We start from the raw sequence: 21,885 nt of genomic DNA on the forward strand, positions 1-21,885 counted from the left end.
AATGGGCAAAAGACATGAAGAGAAATCTCACAGAGGAAGACATAGACATGGCCAACATGCACATGAGAAAATGCTCTGCATCACTTGCCATCAGAGAAATACAAATCAAAACCACAATGAGATACCACCTCACACCAGTGAGAATGGGGAAAATTAACAAGGCAGGAAACCACAAATGTTGGAGAGGATGCGGAGAAAAGGGAACCCTCTTACACTGTTGGTGGGAATGTGAACTGGTGCAGCCACTCTGGAAAACCGTGTGGAGGTTCCTCAAAGAGTTAAAAATAGACCTGCCCTACGACCCAGCAATTGCACTGCTGGGGATTTACCCCAAAGATACAGATGCAATGAAACGCCAGGACACCTGCACCCCGATGTTTATAGCAGCAATGTCCACAATAGCCAAACTGTGGAAGGAGCCTCGGTGTCCATTGAAAGATGAATGGATAAAGAAGATGTGGTTTATGTATACAATGGAATATTCCTCAGCCATTAGAAACGACAAATACCCACCATTTGCTTCGACGTGGATGGAACTGGAGGGTATTATGCTGAGTGAAGTAAGTCAATCGGAGAAGGATAAACATTATATGTTCTCATTCATTTGGGGAATATAAATAATAGTGAAAGGGAATATAAGGGAATATAAGGGAAGGGAGAAGAAATGTGTGGGAAATATCAGAAAGGGAGACAGAACACAAAGACTCCTAACTCTGGGAAACGAACTAGGGGTGGTGGAAGGGGAGGAGGGCGGGGGGTGGGGGTGAATGGGTGATGGGCACTGAGGGGGGCACTTGACGGGATGAGCACTGGGTGTTATTCTGTATGTTGGTAAATTGAACACCAATAAAAAATAAATTTATTAAAAAAAATAAAAAATAAAGGCTACTAAAAATATATATGTATATATTCATATATGTACATATATTCATATATATTCATATATACATATATATTCATATGTATACATATATATTCATATATATACATATATACATATATGTATATATGTATATCTATGAATCATCCCTGTAGAAAATTTTCAAGTCAAGTCACTAATATCCTTGACTTTCCCATCAAGGAACTGTAGCAAAGTTTGCTAGCAAGTGTTCTAGGAACATTAAACATTTCACCCATTACTTCTCTTTTGAATTGCCTAAAGTATGATTACTGTGTATGATCTGTTAACTGGCTTGAGTGATAGCCGATAGAAGATGGGGAGAGAAAGTGAAGACAAGAGGGGGCTGGGAGACAGAGACACATGGGAAGGGGCTAAGGTCCAGAGGTTTCAATGAAGATCAAGTGATCAGAAAATGGGATAATGGTCATAAAGACTGCAGAGGCAGAGCTGATCCGGGTGGCCATAGGGACCAGGACACAGGAGCAAGTAGTTCAAGTAGAGTGAGTAAGGGGATGCTGGAGCTTAGGAGGTCAAGGAACTGAGACACCAGTGTATTTGGGGCTGTTCATGGATACAGTGAAGCTGCTCAAGATGATGCCAGGACGTGGTACACAGAGTCTGTGATGGATATAAAAGGTGGGAGAAGGCAAAAACAAGGAAGAACTAATAAATGACACTCCCAAAGGGCAGAACCCTAGGCTACAGCCATCACAGACTCGCCAAAAAGCTCAGGTTGTACAGGACTGGGATATTCTTGCCTTTTGTTTTGAAACATTTTCAAACATATGGGGAAAGGTAAGAATAGTGCAACTGTTAATATTTTGTCATATATGCATTCTCCTACTCTCTCTCTTGTGCTCTCTCTCTCCACCCATAATACCATCATTTCTTCAGTCTCCTTTATTCTAGAACAATTCCTTAGCCTTTTTTTCTCTTTAAAGATACTGAAATTTTTTAAGAGTACAGGCTAGTTATTTAACATATCCCTCAATTTGGATGGGTCTGCTATTTCCTCATGATTAGATTCAGGTTATATATTTTGGCAGGAATAAGTAATGAGACTTTTTCAAGTAGGTTACATCAGGAGGCACATGATGTTCGTTTGTCTCATTATTGGTGATATGAACTTAGATTGTTTGGTTTAGGAGGTGCCTGTAGAGGCCATTTTTGGGCAGCAGGCTTGAGTAATAGGAACTCGACCAGCTGGCTGAATGAAAACTGGCTCATTAGGAGACCATCCCCCAAAGAGCCATAGGCCCTCGCTGACCAATGGGCTACTTACAACCAGGCATGGGTACCAAAAAAGGGAAATTTCATAGGATCCCCAATCTCCTCACTTTCCTCATCATAATTACGCCCCCATCCCCTCTTCCTGGCAGACAGTCTCTCCTCTGCTGTCCTGCCTGCTGCCCCCTTGCCATGTATCCAATAAACTTCTATTTCCTTTGTTCTGCCTCAGGTGAATTCTTTCACCACCCTTGCAGCTGACCCCTCTACCCAATCGGGTCACCCCATAGGGTCTACCTAAAATTCTCTACTGTGGATATATTTGCTTCCTCTTTATAATTAATAAACAATTTGCAGGAACAAGGCTTTAGGACTTTGTATACATTCTGTTCTCCAAAACATCCATGGATAATTTTTGCCCAAATCTATTCTTTCAATGGTGGTTGCAAAATAGTGATTTTCTAACTCTTTCTCTTCACATTTATTAGGACTCAGATTTTTAAATGCCCCCCACTTAAAGCCTTCTTTTATTCAACAGGACAATGGAACAACAAAGATTACATAAAGCCCATTTTGTGGACGTTTCCATAAGAACTGTAATCTTTGGCTAACACCATAGTTCAGGAAAATATGAGGCTTTATCTATACAATACCAAACTTATAAGCTAAATCAGTGAAATCAGGAAAACAACAGTTTGCAAGTAACTGTGACCTCTCTACTTTATGAATTTCTGCCAATTTTCTAAAAGAATCGTTATCATGAAGATCTCAGTTTTTAAAAACTTATATTTTTAAGTATGTAAGAAATCTAGTTATGTAAAAGTATTACTAGCATTTTAAATTATTAAAATATTTTCTCATAGGAAATCTGTTCTATTCAACGATTCAATAATGACCTTTAATTCTCACTCAGAATTTTAAAAAATTAAATGTCTTGACTGCAATTCTGTTTTATGTTTCCCTTGTTATTAATTACTAATCTGAGTTCTATTGCCACATTCATTCACCCAAGGTCAGATATGATCAGCATTAAATTTTGTCTTCTGTAGCTGCTGAAAAGTTAATGCCATATAAAGCCATAATCGAATAAGACAAGTGTTCTGATTCTGGGAAATAACTGGCAATTGGGGCTGAGGTAATGCCCTTTCTTACACTCAGTTGAAATATGTCTCTTTGTAACAGGATTTTCTAACAATTAACAGGATCCGACTAAAAGCTGGCTTCTTCGTGAATGGTCTAGTCAAGGCTAGAAGCTGGTAAAGAACATTTAAATGGGGAGGTAGGACTTCATATCCTTTTAGAAATACTCTCTATCCCCTAAAGGCTCATGATTCTAGAATGGATATCTAAATAATCCATGGCAGAGTCTCATAATACTTAACATTTCTAAAGCATTGGTGAATTAGTCACATAGCAAATAAAGAAAAATAGGAAGATGCATTTAAAAAAAAAGGAAGATGCATTTAATTGGTGTAAAGAATAAAAAGGATGTTTTGGTTTTGTGTGCCTATTTCATACAGGCAATAAATGTGTTTGTAGTAGCAGTCCTATATAAACCTCAAGGCCACCTCATTATCATACCAAAAAGTGAATGATTAACTTGAAATTATTATTGAGAGGGATCACAATTTCAGATCAAGAAAGTGGTCTCCTTTTACAAAAAGAAAAGTACTCTTGGGGCACTTGGCTGGCTCAGCCAGAAGAGCATGGGACTTTTGATTTCAGGGTCACAAATTCGAACATCACGTTGGTTACAGAGATTACTTAAATCAATAAATAGTTTTTTTTAAAAAAAAAAAAAAAAGAAAAAAGAAAAGTACTCATTTTAAATAATTCTCAGGGCACCTGAGTGGCTCAGTAGGTTGATCATCTGACTCTTGATTTTGGCTCAGGTCATGATCTTAGGGTTGTGAGATCAAGCCCCACATTGGACTCTGCTCAGCCCAGGGTCTGCTTGTTCCTCTGCCTCTGCTCCTAACCCCCGCCCCACGACTCTCTATCTCTACAGTAAATAAAATCTTTTAAAAATAAAATAAAATATAATGATTCCCTAAGAGTACTCTTATTGTGATGAGCACTGAGTGGTAAATAGAATTGTTGAATCACTATACTGTACACCTGAAACTAATATAACACTGTACTGAAAATAAAAAAAGAAAATAGAAGAAATGAAAAGAAAATGATTTCCAATTGATGCCAAAAAACCAGGGCTATATTATATGATATGGGCCAAAAATAAAGATTTGGCACTTTTGATATACTGACGATAATTAAAACCATGAGAGTAAAGTCACCCAAGGAGAGCATTAGAGTGACAAAATAAAAGAACCAAGAGGAACCCAGAGGAATCCTAATATTTAGAACTTGGGAGAAAGTGGAGCCCTTATAAACAGTTCAGAGACACAAGGAGAATGTGCAGTCACTGAAGCCAAGGGCCATGAGTATTTTAAGAGGGATGTGTGTAGAGTGCCAAGCACTACCAGGAAGCCAAGCAAAATAAGAACTGAAAATGGTCCACTGGACTTCAAGGTCATTCAAGAACTTGTCAAAACCATTTTCCATGGGATTGAATGGAGAAAGTAGGAGACAGCAGTGTAAACGCCCCTTTCAAGAGCAAGCTCTGAGAGGGAGGAGAGTAAGTGGAGGGAAGAAGAGGACAAGGGAAGGCTTTTCTTCCAAAGGGAAGGGAAAAACAGTTACAAGGGGCCATTTTGGACAGCAGGAAAATTCTGAATATGAGCTCCATGTTAGACAATATTAATCTACCAATGCTAAATGCTTTTCAGAGTGATATAGATTTATAGTTATATAAAAGAATATCCCTGTTTTTAGGACACTCATGCTGAAGTACATGGAGGTTAATATCATATTGTCTACAATTTACTTTCAAGTGGAGAGGGAGATAGAGGAGAGAGGGAGAGAGAAAAAGATAAAATGTTAACAAAGTGGTGAATCTCGGTGAAGGGAATGTAGGTGTTCGCTGTATTCTTCTCTCTGAAGGTTTGCAATTTTAAAAAATAAGCAGTTGGGGGTAAAGCAAAACAGAATGGCATGAGGAAAAAAAAAATGTATCCAAACCAAAAGAAAAGGAAAATCGAGGAAAGGCGCTTGAGCATGTTAGGACATTAACAGGGTGAGACACCTGAGTGGCTCAGTTGGTTAAGTGGCCGACTCCTGATTTTGGCTAAGGTCATGATCTCAGGGTTGCGAGATTGAGCCCTGTGTCAAGCCCTATGTTGGGCTCCGTGCTGGGTGTGGAGCCTGCTTAAGATTCTCTCTCCCTCTCCGTCTCCCTCTGCCCCTTTCCCCATTCCCCACCCTGCTAGCAGTGCTCTCTCTCTCTCTCTCTTAAAAAAAATGTTAATGGAGGGACACCTGGGTGGCTCAGCAGTTGAGCACCTGCCCCTGGCTCAGGGCATGATCTGCGGTCTCAGGATCGAGTCCCACATGGGGCTCCCTGCCTGGAGCCTGCTTCTCCCTCTGCCTATGTCTCTGCCTTTCTCTCTGTGTGTCTTTCATGAATAAATAAATAAATAAAATCTTTTTAAAAAATGTTAATGGGGTAATAGCTAAGGGAGCAAGCAAGAGTAGTAGAAGGGGGTAATCAATGCCTTTTCTATCCATGTGCACTTGCAGCTATAGAGCTCTCACCTCTCCATGTACACTTGCAGTTATAGAGCATTCTGAGAGACTTTTGAGTGGCAAGAATTTTAAAGAGCATCTTATCTGATGTCCCATTTCACTGAAGAGGAAAATGAGGGAAATCTCAATTCACAGGGATTTCTGCTATACCCCATAATGCCAGTAAAGACTGCTTGATGGCAATTATAAAGGAAAATCCTCCAATAATAACCAGAATGGCAAGAGCCCCTCTAAAGTTTCAGAAAATTTTTCAGAGAACAACACAGATAAAGGAAACAACATCATTCATTGTTTTTCCATGAAGGTCCCAAATATAAATATACAGCTTTGTAAATGACTTAACTTTGGGACTGAGGAGGTAGGAGATACAGGGCTGATGGTGGAAGGAGGGGATTTCTCAGGCAGCTGTGAATGGCTTATTAGATTTTTATTTTTATTTTTTTTTAAGATTTTATTTATTCATGAGAGAGAGAGGCAGGCAGAGACACAGAGGGAGAAGCAGGCTCCATGCAGGAAGCCTGACATGGGACTCGATCCCAAGTCTCCAGGATCACGCCCTGGGCTGAAGGCGGCACTGAACCGCTGAGCCACCCGAGCTGCCCAATTATTAAATTTTTAAACAACTAAATTAACTAGATGTTATTCCAGGAATTAAAGAAATATTTGGTTTACTAGTTAGTATTTTTAAACTTCTAAGTAAAAATAAAGAACAAATATTTTTTAAAAAGAACAATCTCCATTAGAGAAAATTTCCATTTCTCATAGCTTAAAGCATGAGAACTCCAAAGCCAAAACCTTTTGTAGGCTCCTCAGCACTTAGGGAAAATGAATAAATGCATTTCTAAATGGTCTCAAGGGAAGAAATAAAAGAAAATATATCATCGTGTTCTGAAAGTGCTCCATGGGAAAAAAGAGCAATAGATTATTAATTCAAAATGCATCAATATAAAATTTTAAGTATAAAGTGGAGTTTGGGAGAATGAAATCGCAATGTTTAATTTCTATTTTTGGATAAATTCCAATTTTACAAGTCAGGGCAGCATATCAAAGCTGAGGGAGGGAGAAAGACAAACAGACTCCCTGCTGAGTGTGGAGCCCAACAGGGGTACTTGATCTCAGGACCCTGAGGTGAAACCAAGAGTTGGCAACATTTAACTAACTGAGCCACCCAGGTGCCCCAAAGTTTCCTCCAAGAGTTTTGCAGAGAAAGAGAAATAATGAACATAGTAGGCACTCAATATAAATGATAACTATGATTTTTCTCTTCCCTGTTACACATTACAAAAGAAGCAAAATAACAATAATAATACAACATTGATGCTACTTCTCTACATGAAACTAGATAGCCCACAAAAAGAGGATAGTCTCAATTTTATATGTAGGCTACTTTTTCTCAAAAACGCCACAATAGGGTCATCTGGGTGGCTTAGTCAGTTAAGCATCCAATTCTTGGTTTTGGCTTAGAAACCTGGGACTGAGCCCGGAGTCCTGCTCCACGCTCAGTGGGGAGTCTGCTTGAGGATTCTTTCTTTCTCTCCTTCTGCCCCTCTCCTTGTTCTCTCTTCTCTCTCTCTCTCTCTCTCTCTCATAAATAAATAAACAAACAAATAAATAAATAAAAAATTTTAAATGCCATGGTACTCTAGAATTCTGTAATAGGGCTGAATGGCCAAAGTGGGAGGAAAAGCCTTTCACACTAGTCAGACTGTGAGAAACAGAGAGCAAGCCCTAACCCTGACTCTGCCACTTACTAGCTATGTGTTCTTAAGCAAATCACTTTGCCTCTCAAAGCTTTGATTTCCTTTCTAACAAATTGAAAACAATCCTTCACAGGCTGTGAAGAACAATTGTATATGAAAGGGCCTGTACAACTATAAAAAGCACTATGCAATAAAAGGTATTTTATATGAGTACATTTAATTAAAGTTAGTTTCCAAGAGCAGCAACATCGGGAGGCACCATAAAATGGTGTAATGGTTGGCAGCAAAACAAAAAAACAAAAAAACAAAAAAACAAAAAAACAAAAAAACAAAACTGTACTCAGAATTCCTTGCATTCAAATCCCAATTCTGGCAGTGATAACTAATATGACCTTGACAAGTACTTACTTTGCTGAGCATGAGCTTCTTCAATTATACAAAAAAGGAATAATAACACTTTACTCAGGTTTATTGCAAGGATTAAATAAAAAGTATGCAGGATATTTTGAACACTCTCTAGAATACAGTAATTCAGGAAATAATAACTATTATTTTTCTATCAAGACATTTCAAAACATTCATAACCCTGACACAATAAGTTCATGTCTTAATCACCTGAGTATGAGAATAATCCAAAGTAAGGAAAAAACTACACAAGAAATTCTTCCAAGTATTGTCTCTATTAGTAATAAATAAATAAATAAATAAATAAATAAATAATTCAATATTAGAAGAATAATTAAGAATATGATGGTCTATCCATAAAGTAAAATGTTTAGTAATGGCTAAAATGCTGTTTACAAAGAATTTATAACAATTTGAGAAATGTTAATATAATAATGTCTTAGTACCAAAAGCAAGGCTATAAGAAATTAATATTTAGGATGATCAGAAATATACACTATACAAAAAAAAAAGAGTCTTAACAGTTGTTGTCTGTGGGTAGTAGAATGATGAATATTATTCCTAACTGCTTTTCTATATTTTATAATATTTTTAAATGAGAAAAACTTTTTATGGATAAATCTAAGTAAATACCATTGTTTCAGTTTTCATATTTATTATTATGAAATCATAATAAACATTGACATACTCAAGAAGAGATAATGGAAGCATAAAAAGGACTATAAGGGAATACTCTAACAAGTATACACTACTAAATTAAATAGCTTAGATGAAATAGGCAAATTCCTAGAAGGATACAAACTACTAACAATGAATCAAGAAGAAATAGAAAATCTGAATAGACCTATAATAAAGGTAGTATAAGTAATCAAAACACTACCCACAAAGAAAGGCCCATGCTTAGCTCCACTGATGAATTCTACCAAACATTTAAAGAATTAATAGCAATTCATGGGACAACTGGGTGGCTCAGTGGTTTAGCGCCTGCCTTTGGCCCTGGGGCGTGGTCCTGGAGTCCTGGGGATCAAGTCCCAAATCCGGCTCCCTGCATGGAGCCTGCTTCTCTCTCTGCCTGTGTCTCTGCCTCTCTCTCTCTCTCTGTCTCTCATGAATAAATAAAATCTTTTAAAAAAAGAATAGCAATTCTTCGCAAACTCTTCTAAAAGATGGAAGAGAAGACTTTGTAATTCATTCTATGAGGCTAGTATTACCCTGATAGCAAAACCACACAAACACATCAGAAGAAAACTATAGACCATTATCTCTTATGAATATAAATGCAAAAATCATAAAACTCTACCAAATTGAATCTAGCAACATATAAAAAAAATTATAGATCATAACCAAATGGGATTTATCCCAGGAATGCAAAGTTGGTTCCAACATCTGAAGTTCAATTAACTTATCACAGAATAAAGGGCAAAAACTACATGATCATTTTGATACATGCAGATAAAGCATTTGACAAAATGCTTGACAAAATTAAACACCACTTTTTTTTTTTTTTAAGATTTTCTTTATTTGAGAGAGAGAACACACAAATAGGAGGAGGGGCAGAGGGAGAGGGAGAAGTAGACTCCCTGATGAGTGGGGAGCCTGACATAGGGCTCAATCTCAGAACCCTGGGATCATGACCCAAGCTGAAGGCAGACATTCAAATGACTAAGCCACCCAGGAGCGCCTAAACACCACTTCTTAATAAAAACAATTGAAAAACGAGGAATAGGAATGAACTTCCTCAACCTGATAAAGAGTATCTTGCAAAAAAACACAGCTAATATTATACATAAAGGCAAAAGAATGAATGTTTTCCCCCTATGATCAGGAACAAGACAAGGATGTGTATTTGTGAATTTCTATTCAACAGTAAGAAAGATTCTAGCCAGTATAATTATGTAAGAAAATGAAATAAAAGGCATAGAATAGAAAGGAAGAAGTAAAACTATCTTTATTAGCAGATGACATAGTTTGTAAATAGAAAATCCTAAGAAAAAAAAAAAAAAAAAGAAAATCCTAAGAAATCAACCAGTCTTGGGATATAAGATCAACATACAAAAATCAATTGTTTTCTATACACTTGCAGTGAACAATCCAAAAATGAAATTAAGAAAATAATCCCATTTTATTACAGCATTAAAAAGAATGAAAATACTTGTGGTAAATTTAACAAAAGAAATGTAAAACTTAAACTGTAAATGCTACAAAAAATTATTGAAAGAAATTAAAGACCTAAATAAATGGGAAGACATTCCATGTTCATGGATCAGATAGTTTGTGAAGCTGACAATACTTCCCAAATTGATCTACAGATTCAGTGCAATCCCCATCAACATTCCAGATGGCTTCTTTTGAGAAACTGACAAATTGATCCTAAAATTCATATGGAAATGCAAGGGACCCAGAAAGCCAAAACAATCTTGAAAAAGAGAAAGTTGAAGGACTCAGACTCCCAACTTCAAAACTTTCTATAAAATACAGTAATGAAGACACTGTGGTACTGGCATAAGAACAGACATATAGATCAATGGGATACAATTCAGAGTCCAGAAATAAACCCTCATGTGTACAGTCAATTGATTTTTGACAAGAGTGCCAGGACCATTCAATGGAGAAAGAATAGTCTTTTCAACAAATGGTACTGAGATGACTGGATATCCACTTGCAAAGAATAAATTTGTTCCTCTACCTCATACCACATATTAAAACTAACTCAAATATATCAAAAACCTAAATGTAAGAACTAAAAATATAAAACTTTTAGAAGAAAACATAACCATAAATAATCTTGGCTTTGGCAATGGATTCTTTGGTATGATGCCAAAAGCATAAGCAACTAAAGAAAAAATAAACTGGACTTCATCAAAATTAAAAACCTTCCTGCTTCAAAGGACATCATCAAGAAAGTGAGAAGACAGCCCCCTGAATGAAAGAAAACATTTGCAAATCATATATCTGATAAAGAACTTATATCTGGAATATATAAAGAATTCTTACACCAAAATAATATAAAAACACATAACCAGAAATGGACAGATGATTGAATAGACATTCTTCCAAAGATCTACAAATGGCTAATATACACATGACAAGATGCTCAATATCATTAGTCATTAGGGATATGCAAACAAAAGCCCTAATGAACTACTATTTCATACCCACTAGGATGGGCATAATCAAAAGGACAGACAATAACAAGTGTTGCAAAGGATGTGGAAAAATCGGAACCATTGTACGCTGCTGGTGGAAATGTAGAATGGTGCAGGCACTTGAGAAAAGAGTTTAGAAGTTTCTCAAAATGTTAAACATTGAGCTCTCACATGACCCAGCAATTCTACTCCTAGGTATATACCCAATAGCACTGAAAACGTGTTTACACTCTAATTTGTACATGAATGTTCAGAGTAGCCTTGCTCACAATGACAAGAAAAGTAGAAACAACCCAAATGCTCATCAATTGCTGAATGGATGAATACAATGTATCGTGTTCCTATAATGGAATATTATTCAGCAATTAAAAGGAACAAAATTCTGATTCATACTACAACATGACCTTTGAAAATATTATGCTGAGTGAAAGAAGTCAAACAGAGAAGACTTCATGTGGTCTGATTACATTTATATTCAATGTCTGGAAGAGCCCAAATCTATAGAGACAGAAAGTAGATTAGTGATTGCCTAGGGCTGGAGGTAGTGGGTAGGGAAGTCACTCCTAATGGTTTGGGGTAGGGTTATGAAAATGTTCTAAAATTGATAGTGGTGACAGTTGTATAGCTCTCTGTGAATACACTAAAAACCAATGAATTACACACTTTAAACTGGTGAATTGTGTGACATGTGAATTATAGCTCAATGAAACTGCTCTTTTAAGAAAGTGATCCAGGAAGAGTTTGGCATTTCCTCAAAAAGTTAAACATAGAATTACCATATGACCTGGCAATTTCAGTCCTTGGTATATACCCCCAAATAGCTGAAAACAGGGACTCAAACAAGTACATGTACCCTCATATTCATAACAGCACTAGTCACAATAGCCAAACAGGTGGAAACAATCCAAATGTCCATCACAAATGAATGGATAAAGAAAATGTGGTCTATCCATACAATGGAATTCTATGCAGCCTTAAAAAGGAACAAAGTATGATAGATGTTATAACATGGATGAACCCCAAAAACATGCTAAAGTGAAAGGAGGCAGAGGTAACAATGTATGATTCCATTTACATGACATGGCCAGAACAGGTAAATTCACAGAGACAGGATACAGACTGGTGGTTGCCAGGGGCTAGAAGGAGAGGGAAATAGGGAGAAACTGCCTAATAGATAAGGGCTTTTGCTTTGGAGTGATGGAAATGTTTAGAACTAGACTAGAAGGGGTGGTTACACTTTGTGAATGTACCAAATGCCACTGAAATGTCCTTTTTAAAATGATTAATTTTGTGTTATGTGGATTTCACGTTGGTAAATTAAAAGAAAAACCAATCCCAAAATCTAAGGCAATATTTCCAATTACCTGCACATTTTTTTTTAAGATTTTATTTATTGGGATCCCTGGGTGGCGTAGCAGTTTGGCGCCTGCCTTTGGCCCAGGGCGCGATCCTGGAGACCCAGGATCGAATCCCACGTCGGGCTCCCGGTGCATGGAGCCTGCTTCTCCCTCTGCCTGTGTCTCTGCCTCTCTCTTTCTCTCTGTGTGTGACTATCATAAATAAATAAATAAAAATTAAAAAATAATAATAATAAAAAGATTTTATTTATTTATTCATGAGAGACAGCGAGAGAGAGAGAGGCAGAGACACAGGCAGAGGGAAAAGCAGGTTCCAGGCAGGGAGCCTGACATGGGACTCAATCCAGGGACTCCAGGATCGCACCCTGGGCCAAAGGCAGGCGCTAAACTGCTGAGCCACCCAGGGATCCCTTACCTGTACATTTTAAAAGTTGAGAAGTATTTCTTTTTTTAACACTTTTTAAAAAAGGATTTTATTTATTTATTTGAGAGAGAGCGTGACCAGAGGTGGGGCAGAGGGAGAAGCAGACTCCCTGCCGAGCAGAGAGCCTGATGTGGGGCTCAATCCCAGGAACTTGGCATCATGACCCAAGCTGAAGGCAGATACTTAACCGACTGAGCTACCCAGGCATCCCAAGAAATATTTCAAAAAGAGAGAATTTATTTTTGCAATCTGGGCTTGGCCTTTTTTGGGCAGAGGGTGGGGGGATATCTGAGAAATTTGGCTAAATTTAAAGAACTCTGGATAATCCTAGATATGAAAAGAGTATTACTCCCTTTACTCTCTTATAATAAATTATCACCATGGAATTAGCTCAGTTGAAGCTTTTGAAAGATTTACAGATTTGAAAGATTACATCTCCTGTGTCCCTACTGTGGGAGATCAGCTTTGCTAACTCACCAGCATAAGTCAGCTGGGAGGCAGAAAAGCATTTGATTCCCAAGAGAAAACTTCACATGCTAATTAGTATAGAATACTCCACATCCTAAACTCTCCATCTTAAGCCTGAATAAACTTCCAAAAACAAGATGTGGGATAGAAATTGGGAAAATTATCTATAACCTAGATACAAAAAGAATGGAGTTTAAGAGCAAATTATTCAAATAATCATCCCAGTTTGTTGTTGTTGTTTTTATTTTAATTTGCTTGTGGAGACTATGTCCCTTAAACACTCAAGTGAGTTGCAACTAGATTCTAGTAAGGCATGAGAAAGAACTTCAGTATAAAAGAAACAAAGGAAATATTTAAGCCTCTAATTATATGGGGGTCGTGGGGGGCAAGTCATCTATTTAGAAACAACCCACTTTTGGGGAAGCAGATGATCTTGTGTCTCCCAAATTCTACCTGGAATATTCTCAAAACATGAGGCAAATCTCATGAAGTTCTGTGTTGAAGAGCTATAAAAAAAGAATTCGATCACTGAGGTATAAAATCTAATAAAAAGTCAGTGATGCTACTAAATGCCACATAGGTATGGAGAGAGCTATTTATAAGCATATTGAATAAACAGAGACAAATTCACAGAGGCTTTCTTGTTCCCTGCCGTTGAGTTTGAAATTGGTACGTGAGATTTTATATTGGTACGTGTTCAGCTGCAATCAAATCAAACAGAAGCTCTCTCTTAGATAATACTTTATGATACACGATAAATTCAAAGCTACATCTTCCTAAAGGTAGTTTCCCGTGTGATGCCAACATTCAACCTTTAGCTCCAGAGACGGTGCCTTGTGCACAAGCGCAGGGGGCGGCTGCGGAAGCAAGTGGCTGCCCTGCCCGGGGAAAGGGGAGAAGGCGAATCCGGCTCACTCTGGCTCCCTTTTCATTCAAGAAGACAGGCACCCCCGCTGGCACTCACCTTTCTCAGATTTTCTGTCTTTCGTTGAAGACGAGGTGCCACAGCCCATGTCTTCTAAATCATGTGTGCTCATGAATTTAACTTCTCATTCCAAAACACAGTGTGACAAGTGCCTCCCTTTATGCTGCGAGGAGCCACTCCTAGCTGATCCACCTCAGTCATAGATCCTGATGAGGAAGACACGGGAGGGAGAGGGGGGAGGGAGGAAAGCACCCGTTAACAGCAAGGTATCGAAGGGCTTCTCAGCAGGATTCATTTTATGCTTCTCAACTGCTGTTCATCATGTGATGTGGAAAGTGATCAGACATCATTTAATCCTGGTGCATTTTCCAAAACACAGCAGCAGCACTAGAGCAGCTATAGATTGTTTTTCTGCTACGCAGCATAAATTCTATTTTCCCCGCGTGTCTGGGTCAGATTGAGGTCTGCATAAAATAAAGCATTTAAAAATGCCAAGAAAAACGGAAATGTAAGAGCACACGATTTTCTAATTGAAATGCAGGGGATGGGATATGAAGGACCTGATGTAATTTAACTGTTTGGGTTTTAAGCTCAAAACAATCAAATGTATCTGGGCTTTTAAAAACACAGATTGGAGATGGACGATGAGACAAAACAACATATTTAAACAACTATGCCAAAATTCACATCAAAGTGAGTTTCTCCACCCTATTTCTCAGAAGCAGCTGGAGAGCTTTTTTTAAAAAAAGGAGGCTCAAGGCCTCCCCCGAGACCAGAGTGTCACCATTGGGGGCGGGGGCAGAGCACCCTTTTGGTTTGTGGTTTGTTTTGTTTTGTTTTTTTCCTTTTTCTTTTCTAACTAAACTCTATGCCCAAAGAGGGCTTGAACTTACGACCTGAGATCAAGAGTCCAGTCGGCCAGCTGCCCCTGGTGGGCGAGTCTTTTTTAAACAAGCCATCCATGTGTTTTTGAGACACACTTCCTGCCAGGTCTATCCTCACACTTATCAGCTGAAACTGCTAAATTGGATTTTAGTATCCCACCTCGTAGCTTTTGGGGGTGATGCTTCCTTTATTTTGTATTGTTCCAAACCAGCCTGATCTAATCTAATCTATTGCATTTCTTAATAGGAACAAAGTCAGAGAACAACTGACCTGGGACCCTATCAGACATGTCTATTTTTCCATTAGCAGTACACTAAAAGCCTCTAAATTTTGACTCGACTAAAGAAATAGAAAAAATAAAATGAACAAAATACTTGAATTATGGAAATATTGTTAGGATAATAATAACCTTAATAAACAGATATTGTGATCAGAGCTAGGGCTGATTTTTTTTTTTTTTATGTATTAAATGAATTAACCCTCCCACACTTGGGGTTATCTCCAAATTTGATAGGCACTTCTTTCATATCTTTCTTACCTACATCATGGGTAAAAAAATGTTAAGTTCAGCTCCAAGGGCACAACAGCCCTGTAGCATTCCACTCTGGTCCATTCCCTAGGGTTACTGCAGATCCATTACAGTCACACTCTGAGCATATTCGTTCAGTTAGGCAGTAAATTCATCCATCATAACTATCATCTTACTTGTCTATGAGACATCCTGGGAAATTTTGCTAAATATTTTCATGAAAATAAGATATATATACTTTGACAGCTTGAGTATCCCAGCCCCCAGAAGAAGAAAACGAAGAGCAGGAGGAGGAGGGGAGGAAGGAAGGAGGGAAGGGGGACATCAGTTTGGCATGATTTTTAATAACAATTGTAATAGTTGAAAGGTGGGAGAGACCTTTAAAATTACCTAGAATTTACACAAAGTGTAAGGAAGTTAAGCAACTTGCCTAATGTCGTATAGACAAATTGCTTGTCAAACTTTGGTGCCTATTATCTTCACCTGGGGAGCTTTTAAAACTCCCAATGCTAAAAAAAAAAAAAAAAAAAAAAAACTCCCAATGTTCAGATAGCACCGCATTAAATGAGAATCTCTGGGGGTTTAGAAAAAGACTGATGCCTGGGCCCCTCCCCAGAGATTCTAATGTAACTGGGACTGGGTGGGGGTTGGGCATCGAGATTTTTTTTTTTTAAACTCCTCAGATGATTCTAATGTGCAGCCAAATTTGACAGTCTTTAATAGAGACAATGTTTTAGTGAATCCATGATGACACCTAAGGATCATCACATTTTCCTCTAAATGCTTTGACTCCGTCTGTTTGGAACAGAATTTTTCCAAAGGTCATGTCAGGTTTATAAAGCAGTGGTTTCTGGCATCTATTCTTTTCTCGTTTTTGAAATTGGAGCACTATTTACCAATCACCTGCCTTCTCTCTATACTCAGAAATGTCTTTAAGAAAAAAAGATTTTATCCATTTATTTAGAGATGGGGGAGCAGAGGAAGAGGGAGAGAGAATCTCAAGCAGATTCCACACGGAGCATGGAGCGGACCTGGGCCCATCTCACCACCCCAAGATCACCACCTAAGGCAAAAACTAGTCAGACCCTCAAGTGACTGAGCTACCCAGGTGCCCCCCATTGACAAATTTCTTTTTTAATTTTTTAATTTTTAATTTTTTTGAGAAATTTATTATCAGTCATCTGAAGCAGCAATGAGAACACATCTTCTGGGGTCCTTCATCACCTTTTGAAGTTGTTCACTTCATCCTGGTGACCTTCTCCATGTGCCTACATCAGTGCTCTCCGACATGAGTATCACAAAATTCACCAGGGGAGGTTATTAAAAAATGAACTCTCAGGTTTTACCACCGACACTCAGTCTGGAGGGTCTATCTGCAATTACAATGCAATCTTCCAGGGACTCTGACACAGGTGCTCTGGGATCTGGAGAAACACTGCTCTCCATATCCCCCCGGGCTTCACTTCCATCTTTATGCTATTGTTGCTACCCCTTTTTGTGAACACAGAAGAGTTGGGCATTGAGTAGACAACACTGATTTAACAAGAAAAACTGAGAGATTTCAATCTTGATTTTCTTTCTCTAGAAAAAAAATAAAGCAATATCTCTCCAAAGGCATTTGGTTTTCAGCCACCTCTCAGTTCATCACACAACAAAATTCCATATAAAAAATTCACTATGGAAAAAATAAAAATAAAAAAATAAAAATTCACTATGGGGACGTCTGGGTAGCTCAGCCGTTGAGCATCTGCCTTTGGCTCAGGGAATGATCTTGGAGTCCCAGGATCGAGTCCCACATTGGGCTCCCAGTGGGGAGTCTGCTTCTCCTTCTGCCTATGTCTCTGCCTCTCTTTCTGTGTTTCTCAGGAATAAATAAATAAAACCTTTTTTAAAAAATTCACTAGGAACTACAAAGCATCAAACTTGAGTATATTTCTGTTAGACTATCAGCTCCATGGGTATCTTCCTTTCTAAATACACCTTGAATCTCTGGCACTTACACAGTACCTTTCACATAGCAGATGTTTGATAAATGCTAAATGAATTAATAGAGCTTTCTAAGCCAGGGTCCTTTATTATTTTTTAAAAAGATTTTTATTTGAGACGGAGGATACACAAGTTCAGAGAGAGAGAACATGAGCAAGGGGAGGGGCAGAGGGAGAAGGAGAAACAGACTCCACACTGAGCAGGGAGCCCAATGTGGAGCTTGATCCCAGGACCCTGGGATCATGATCTGAGCCCAAGGCAGATGCTTAACTGCCTGAACCACCCAGGCACCCCAGCCAGGATCCTTTAAAAAATTAATTGCTGGGGCACCTGGGTGGCTCAGTGGGTTGAGCATCTGACTCTTGATTTCAGCTCAGGCCATGATCTTGGGGTTGTGAGGGCGAGCCTTCTATGGGGTCTATGCTAGGTGCAGAGTCTGCTTGAGAGATTTTTTCTCTCCCTCTCCCTCCCTCTTTGTCTCTCCCCCTGCTCATGCTCTTACTTGCTCACTCTTTCTCTCTCAAATTAATTAATTGAATCTTTTAAAATAATGAATTGCTACAAGTCATTATTGGTCCATGATTTGATGCTATCTGATTATACAAAAGCCTTTCATTAAACCAGAAAATGGGTAGTACTTACACATTCATTTTTAAACTTTTTTTTTTTAATTTTTTTATTTATTTATGATAGTTACAGAGAGAGAGAGAGAGGCAGAGACACAGGCAGAGGGAGAAGCAGGCTCCATGCACCGGGAGCCCGATGTGGGATTCGATCCCGGGTCTCCAGGATCGCGCCCTGGGCCAAAGGCAGGCGCCAAACCGCTGCGCCACCCAGGGATCCCCACATTCATTTTTAAAGAAGCTTTTAAAAATCATGATGGAGAAAAAATGAGAATTGTTCTAGAATTCTTTGGTTATTAGGAAAAAATTTGCTGTTAAAATTTTTACGTTATTAAATCATTATTAAGCAAGTTCTTCTTAAGCTGTTTTTCTCCTTCAGGTAACAGGCAAAACAAACAAAAAAAGAGCTCATCTTAATGCTCACCCAAACAGGAGCTAGGTAAGGCCAAACGCCACTTCTTACTCCCACACACTGCCCAAACTAGGCTGCCATTATCCACTTAAAGGCAGACAGGAAAACAAGTTTTTAAGCAGTGTATATACCTTTGAGGGCATCTCTATCTGGCTGTAAAGCTGATAAAAATTATCTGGGGATTTTCCATTATTGAGAAAAATCGAAGCTCCTTCCATTTCCAGGCCTCTGTCAGCATTAGAAAAGCACTGAGTATGCCAAAGAAGTCTCTGGAGAAATGATTCCTTAGGGCCTGCAAGGGGTCCTCTGGCTCAAGAGGTGGGGAGTCTCTGCAGCATTGACCAAGACCCAAGGATGCCAGAGACAGTGACATGTACTGCGGAAAAGGTGGAACTTGGCAAGAAAAACTTGAAACCTGCCTGGTGCGGCTGCCCCTACCAATATTTATAGATTGAGAATGGTTTTAAAGCACAAACATGAAACAGTGACTCATCATTGGCACACACTTATAATCTGAAAAAGAAAAGGCTTCTAAGGCTTCTGCTGGAAAGCTTTTACTGTATGTGGGGGAGGGGAAGGCCCAACTGTTTGAGGTCTGGCTCTTTTCATCCTAACCACTTTTCATTTCTCAAGGTGAAAATACAAGGAAAGAACAAATAATGCCCTTGGAGCCAACCTCACCTCAGCCATTAAGCACCCTCCAAGTGCTAGCCCAGTCTCCCAAAGTTGTCATTCATTCTTTATTGTCATACAAAGTACGTTTTTCTTGAACTCCCACAGCTTGGCTCAGCCACCTGGACCTGGACTCTGCCTCTGGCATTCTAGATGTGAACAGTGTGGTTTCCCATGCTACAGACTCAGCCTTTCTCAGAGATGCTGCCTCTTCAGAGAAATTCCTACTTTAGCTCTGGCCCTGAGGAACCCAAATCCAGAACCCAAAGTCATTCAACTGGCACCACACTCCCACCTTGCAAAGTGGGAGTGAAGTAAGCAGGTCAAATTCTTCTGTGGAGACATGAGCATGAAGGACAGTACCTTTTCAGGCTCACCCTGCTGCTGTCTCCTTGGTACTCACCCAAACATGGGTTCTACAGCCTGATGGCTGTGGCTGAAGTCTAATTACAGGGCAGAGAGTGAGGCTGATGGTGCTAGAGAGGCCCCTGCCACCACTATCTTTCCAGTAGAACACTGCAGCATTTCTTTGTTCATTTCCTTATGTCTGGGGTCTTAAATGAATAAGGACAAGTCTGTGAGACCAACCTGGTAACTCTTCCCTGGTCTCATCAGATGAAAGGAGAAGAAGGGGAAGGAAACTACACTTCCAAAGGTCATGTCAGGCTTATAAAGCAGTGGTTTCTGGCATCTATTCTTTTCTCGTTTTTGAAATTGGAGACCACCAGAAGGTGTCTGAAGGCATCTGTTGCTGTATCATCAAGAGGCAGCTTGGCCTGGTGCCAGGTTTTCCAAGCTATGTTTGTGGAAGAGTAGTTCTCTGTGCTTTATGATTCTAGCAATAGGGAAAAAAAAGAAGAAGAAGAAGAAGAAGAAGAAGAAGAAGAAAAAGAAGAAGAAGAAGAAGAAAGAAGAAGAAAGAAAGAAGAAGAAGAAAGAAAGAAGAAGGAAGAAAGAAGAAGGAAGAAGAAAGAAAGAAGAAAGAAGAAAGAGAAGAAGAAGAAGAAGAGAGAAGAGAGAAGAAAGAAGAAAGAAGAAAGAAGGAAGAAGAAGAAGAAGAAGAAGAAGAAAGGAAGAAGAAGAAGAAAGAAGAAGAAGGAGGAGAAGGAGGAGGAGGAGAAGGAGGAAGAGGAGAAGGAGGAGGAGGAGGAGGAGGAGAAGGAGAAGAAGGAGAAGGAAGAAGAAGGAGGAGAAGGAGAAGGAGAAGAAAAAAGAAGAAGAGAAGAAGAAGAAGAGAAGAAGAGAAGAAGAGAAGAAGAAGAAGAAGAAGAAGAAGAAGAAGAAGAAGAAGAAGAAGAAGAAGAAGAAGAAGAAGAAGACCCTGCAATCAAATAAGTTGAGGAGAAGTAGGATTAAACAGATTTCTTGACTGCAAGCTGCCTCAGAGCCTTTAACATGTTAATATTCGTCTCTAATAGGAATCTCTAAGAAAGAGCCAAGGTGTTCACTGTTTCCTAAACAGCCTAGCAAGGGGACCCTTTTGAGTTAAAGCATCTCAAGAGCATCTGTTGTTCCTAACTGCTTAATGATGGGTCAGTGGAGCCTGTGGTTTAGAAATCAAACAAACTGGGGTTATCTGGCTGGCTCAGTCAGTAGAGCATGTGGCTCTTGATCTTAGGGTGGTGAGTTCAAGCTCCACACTGGGTGTGGAGCCTATTTCAATAAAATTTTTTTAAATTAATTAGTTAATTAACATTAATTCCTCTGCACCTCAGTTTTCTCCTAATAAGGAATAATAATGCCTACCTTACAGGCTTGTACTGAGGACTACTGTGGAAAAAACCAGCTTGAACAAAAAACAATTCTTAGTGGATGAGTCAGGAGGGGCCATGCGCAGATGGGTGCCCACCACGGTAAAAGTGCTGAACCGAGACTGTGTTTGCTCAAATTTCTTCCTTCAGAATGCATGGTCTGGGATCTCCCAGAGACTAAAATCCTTGGGTGTCTACTCCTGAGATAACTGTAGATTCATAAGAAATGAACTGTCTTCCTGTGAGAGCACTAAGATCTGCAAGAATGCCAGGTCAGTGATAATAATAATAGCTAAAATCACTACTATTTATTAAGGGACTACTGTTTACCCAGCACAGTGGGTGCTTTATATTTCCACTACTCCAGTTAATCTTCACAGCAAGTCTTAAGGCTGTACCATCACTCTCATATTACAGATGAAGAACTGAGACTCAGAAATTAAGTATGTACTCTGTGGCACAGCTGACTAGCAGCAGCACCGAAGACCCATTCTGTTCAATGGTTAAAGAATAGAAATGTCCACTAAAACGTAGCTATACCTTGGTTTCAGATCCAATCTGATGAATCTATGTAAGCATTAAATCACTAAAGAGAATAATCAAACATTGCGAGAAATTCTGTTTTCCTTCCTTACAGAGAAATGGAAACCCAGTTGATCCTCTAAGATAGCAAGAGGCCAAGGGAGCTACAAGATTTCTGAACAGGAAGTTGCATAGTGGGCTTTGGCGAATGTCCCACTATGAAGGGTAGAAGGGTTTCTCAAAGTAACTCTTCCCTCATTTCTAGTTCTCACCCAAGTGACCACAGAGTTTTTCCAAATACCAAGTTCA

General features: G+C 39.0%; 1 protein-coding gene across 3 annotated transcripts in view; it reads right to left on the bottom strand.

Moving 5' to 3' along the window:
- PPEF1 (protein phosphatase with EF-hand domain 1) overlaps positions 1-21,885 on the bottom strand; it is a 123,217-nt gene that overhangs the window by 84,170 nt on the left and 17,162 nt on the right. For all 3 annotated transcript variants that reach the window (XM_072818342.1, XM_072818341.1, XM_072818340.1), the window contains one exon: positions 14,236-14,402. In XM_072818342.1, the coding sequence (XP_072674443.1) occupies positions 14,236-14,308 (73 nt within the window). In that variant the 5' untranslated portion in view covers positions 14,309-14,402. The remainder of the gene's footprint in view (positions 1-14,235; positions 14,403-21,885) is intronic.

Source organism: Canis lupus, chromosome X (genome assembly GCF_048164855.1).
Source record: "Canis lupus baileyi chromosome X, mCanLup2.hap1, whole genome shotgun sequence".
Lineage (NCBI taxonomy): Eukaryota > Metazoa > Chordata > Mammalia > Carnivora > Canidae > Canis > Canis lupus.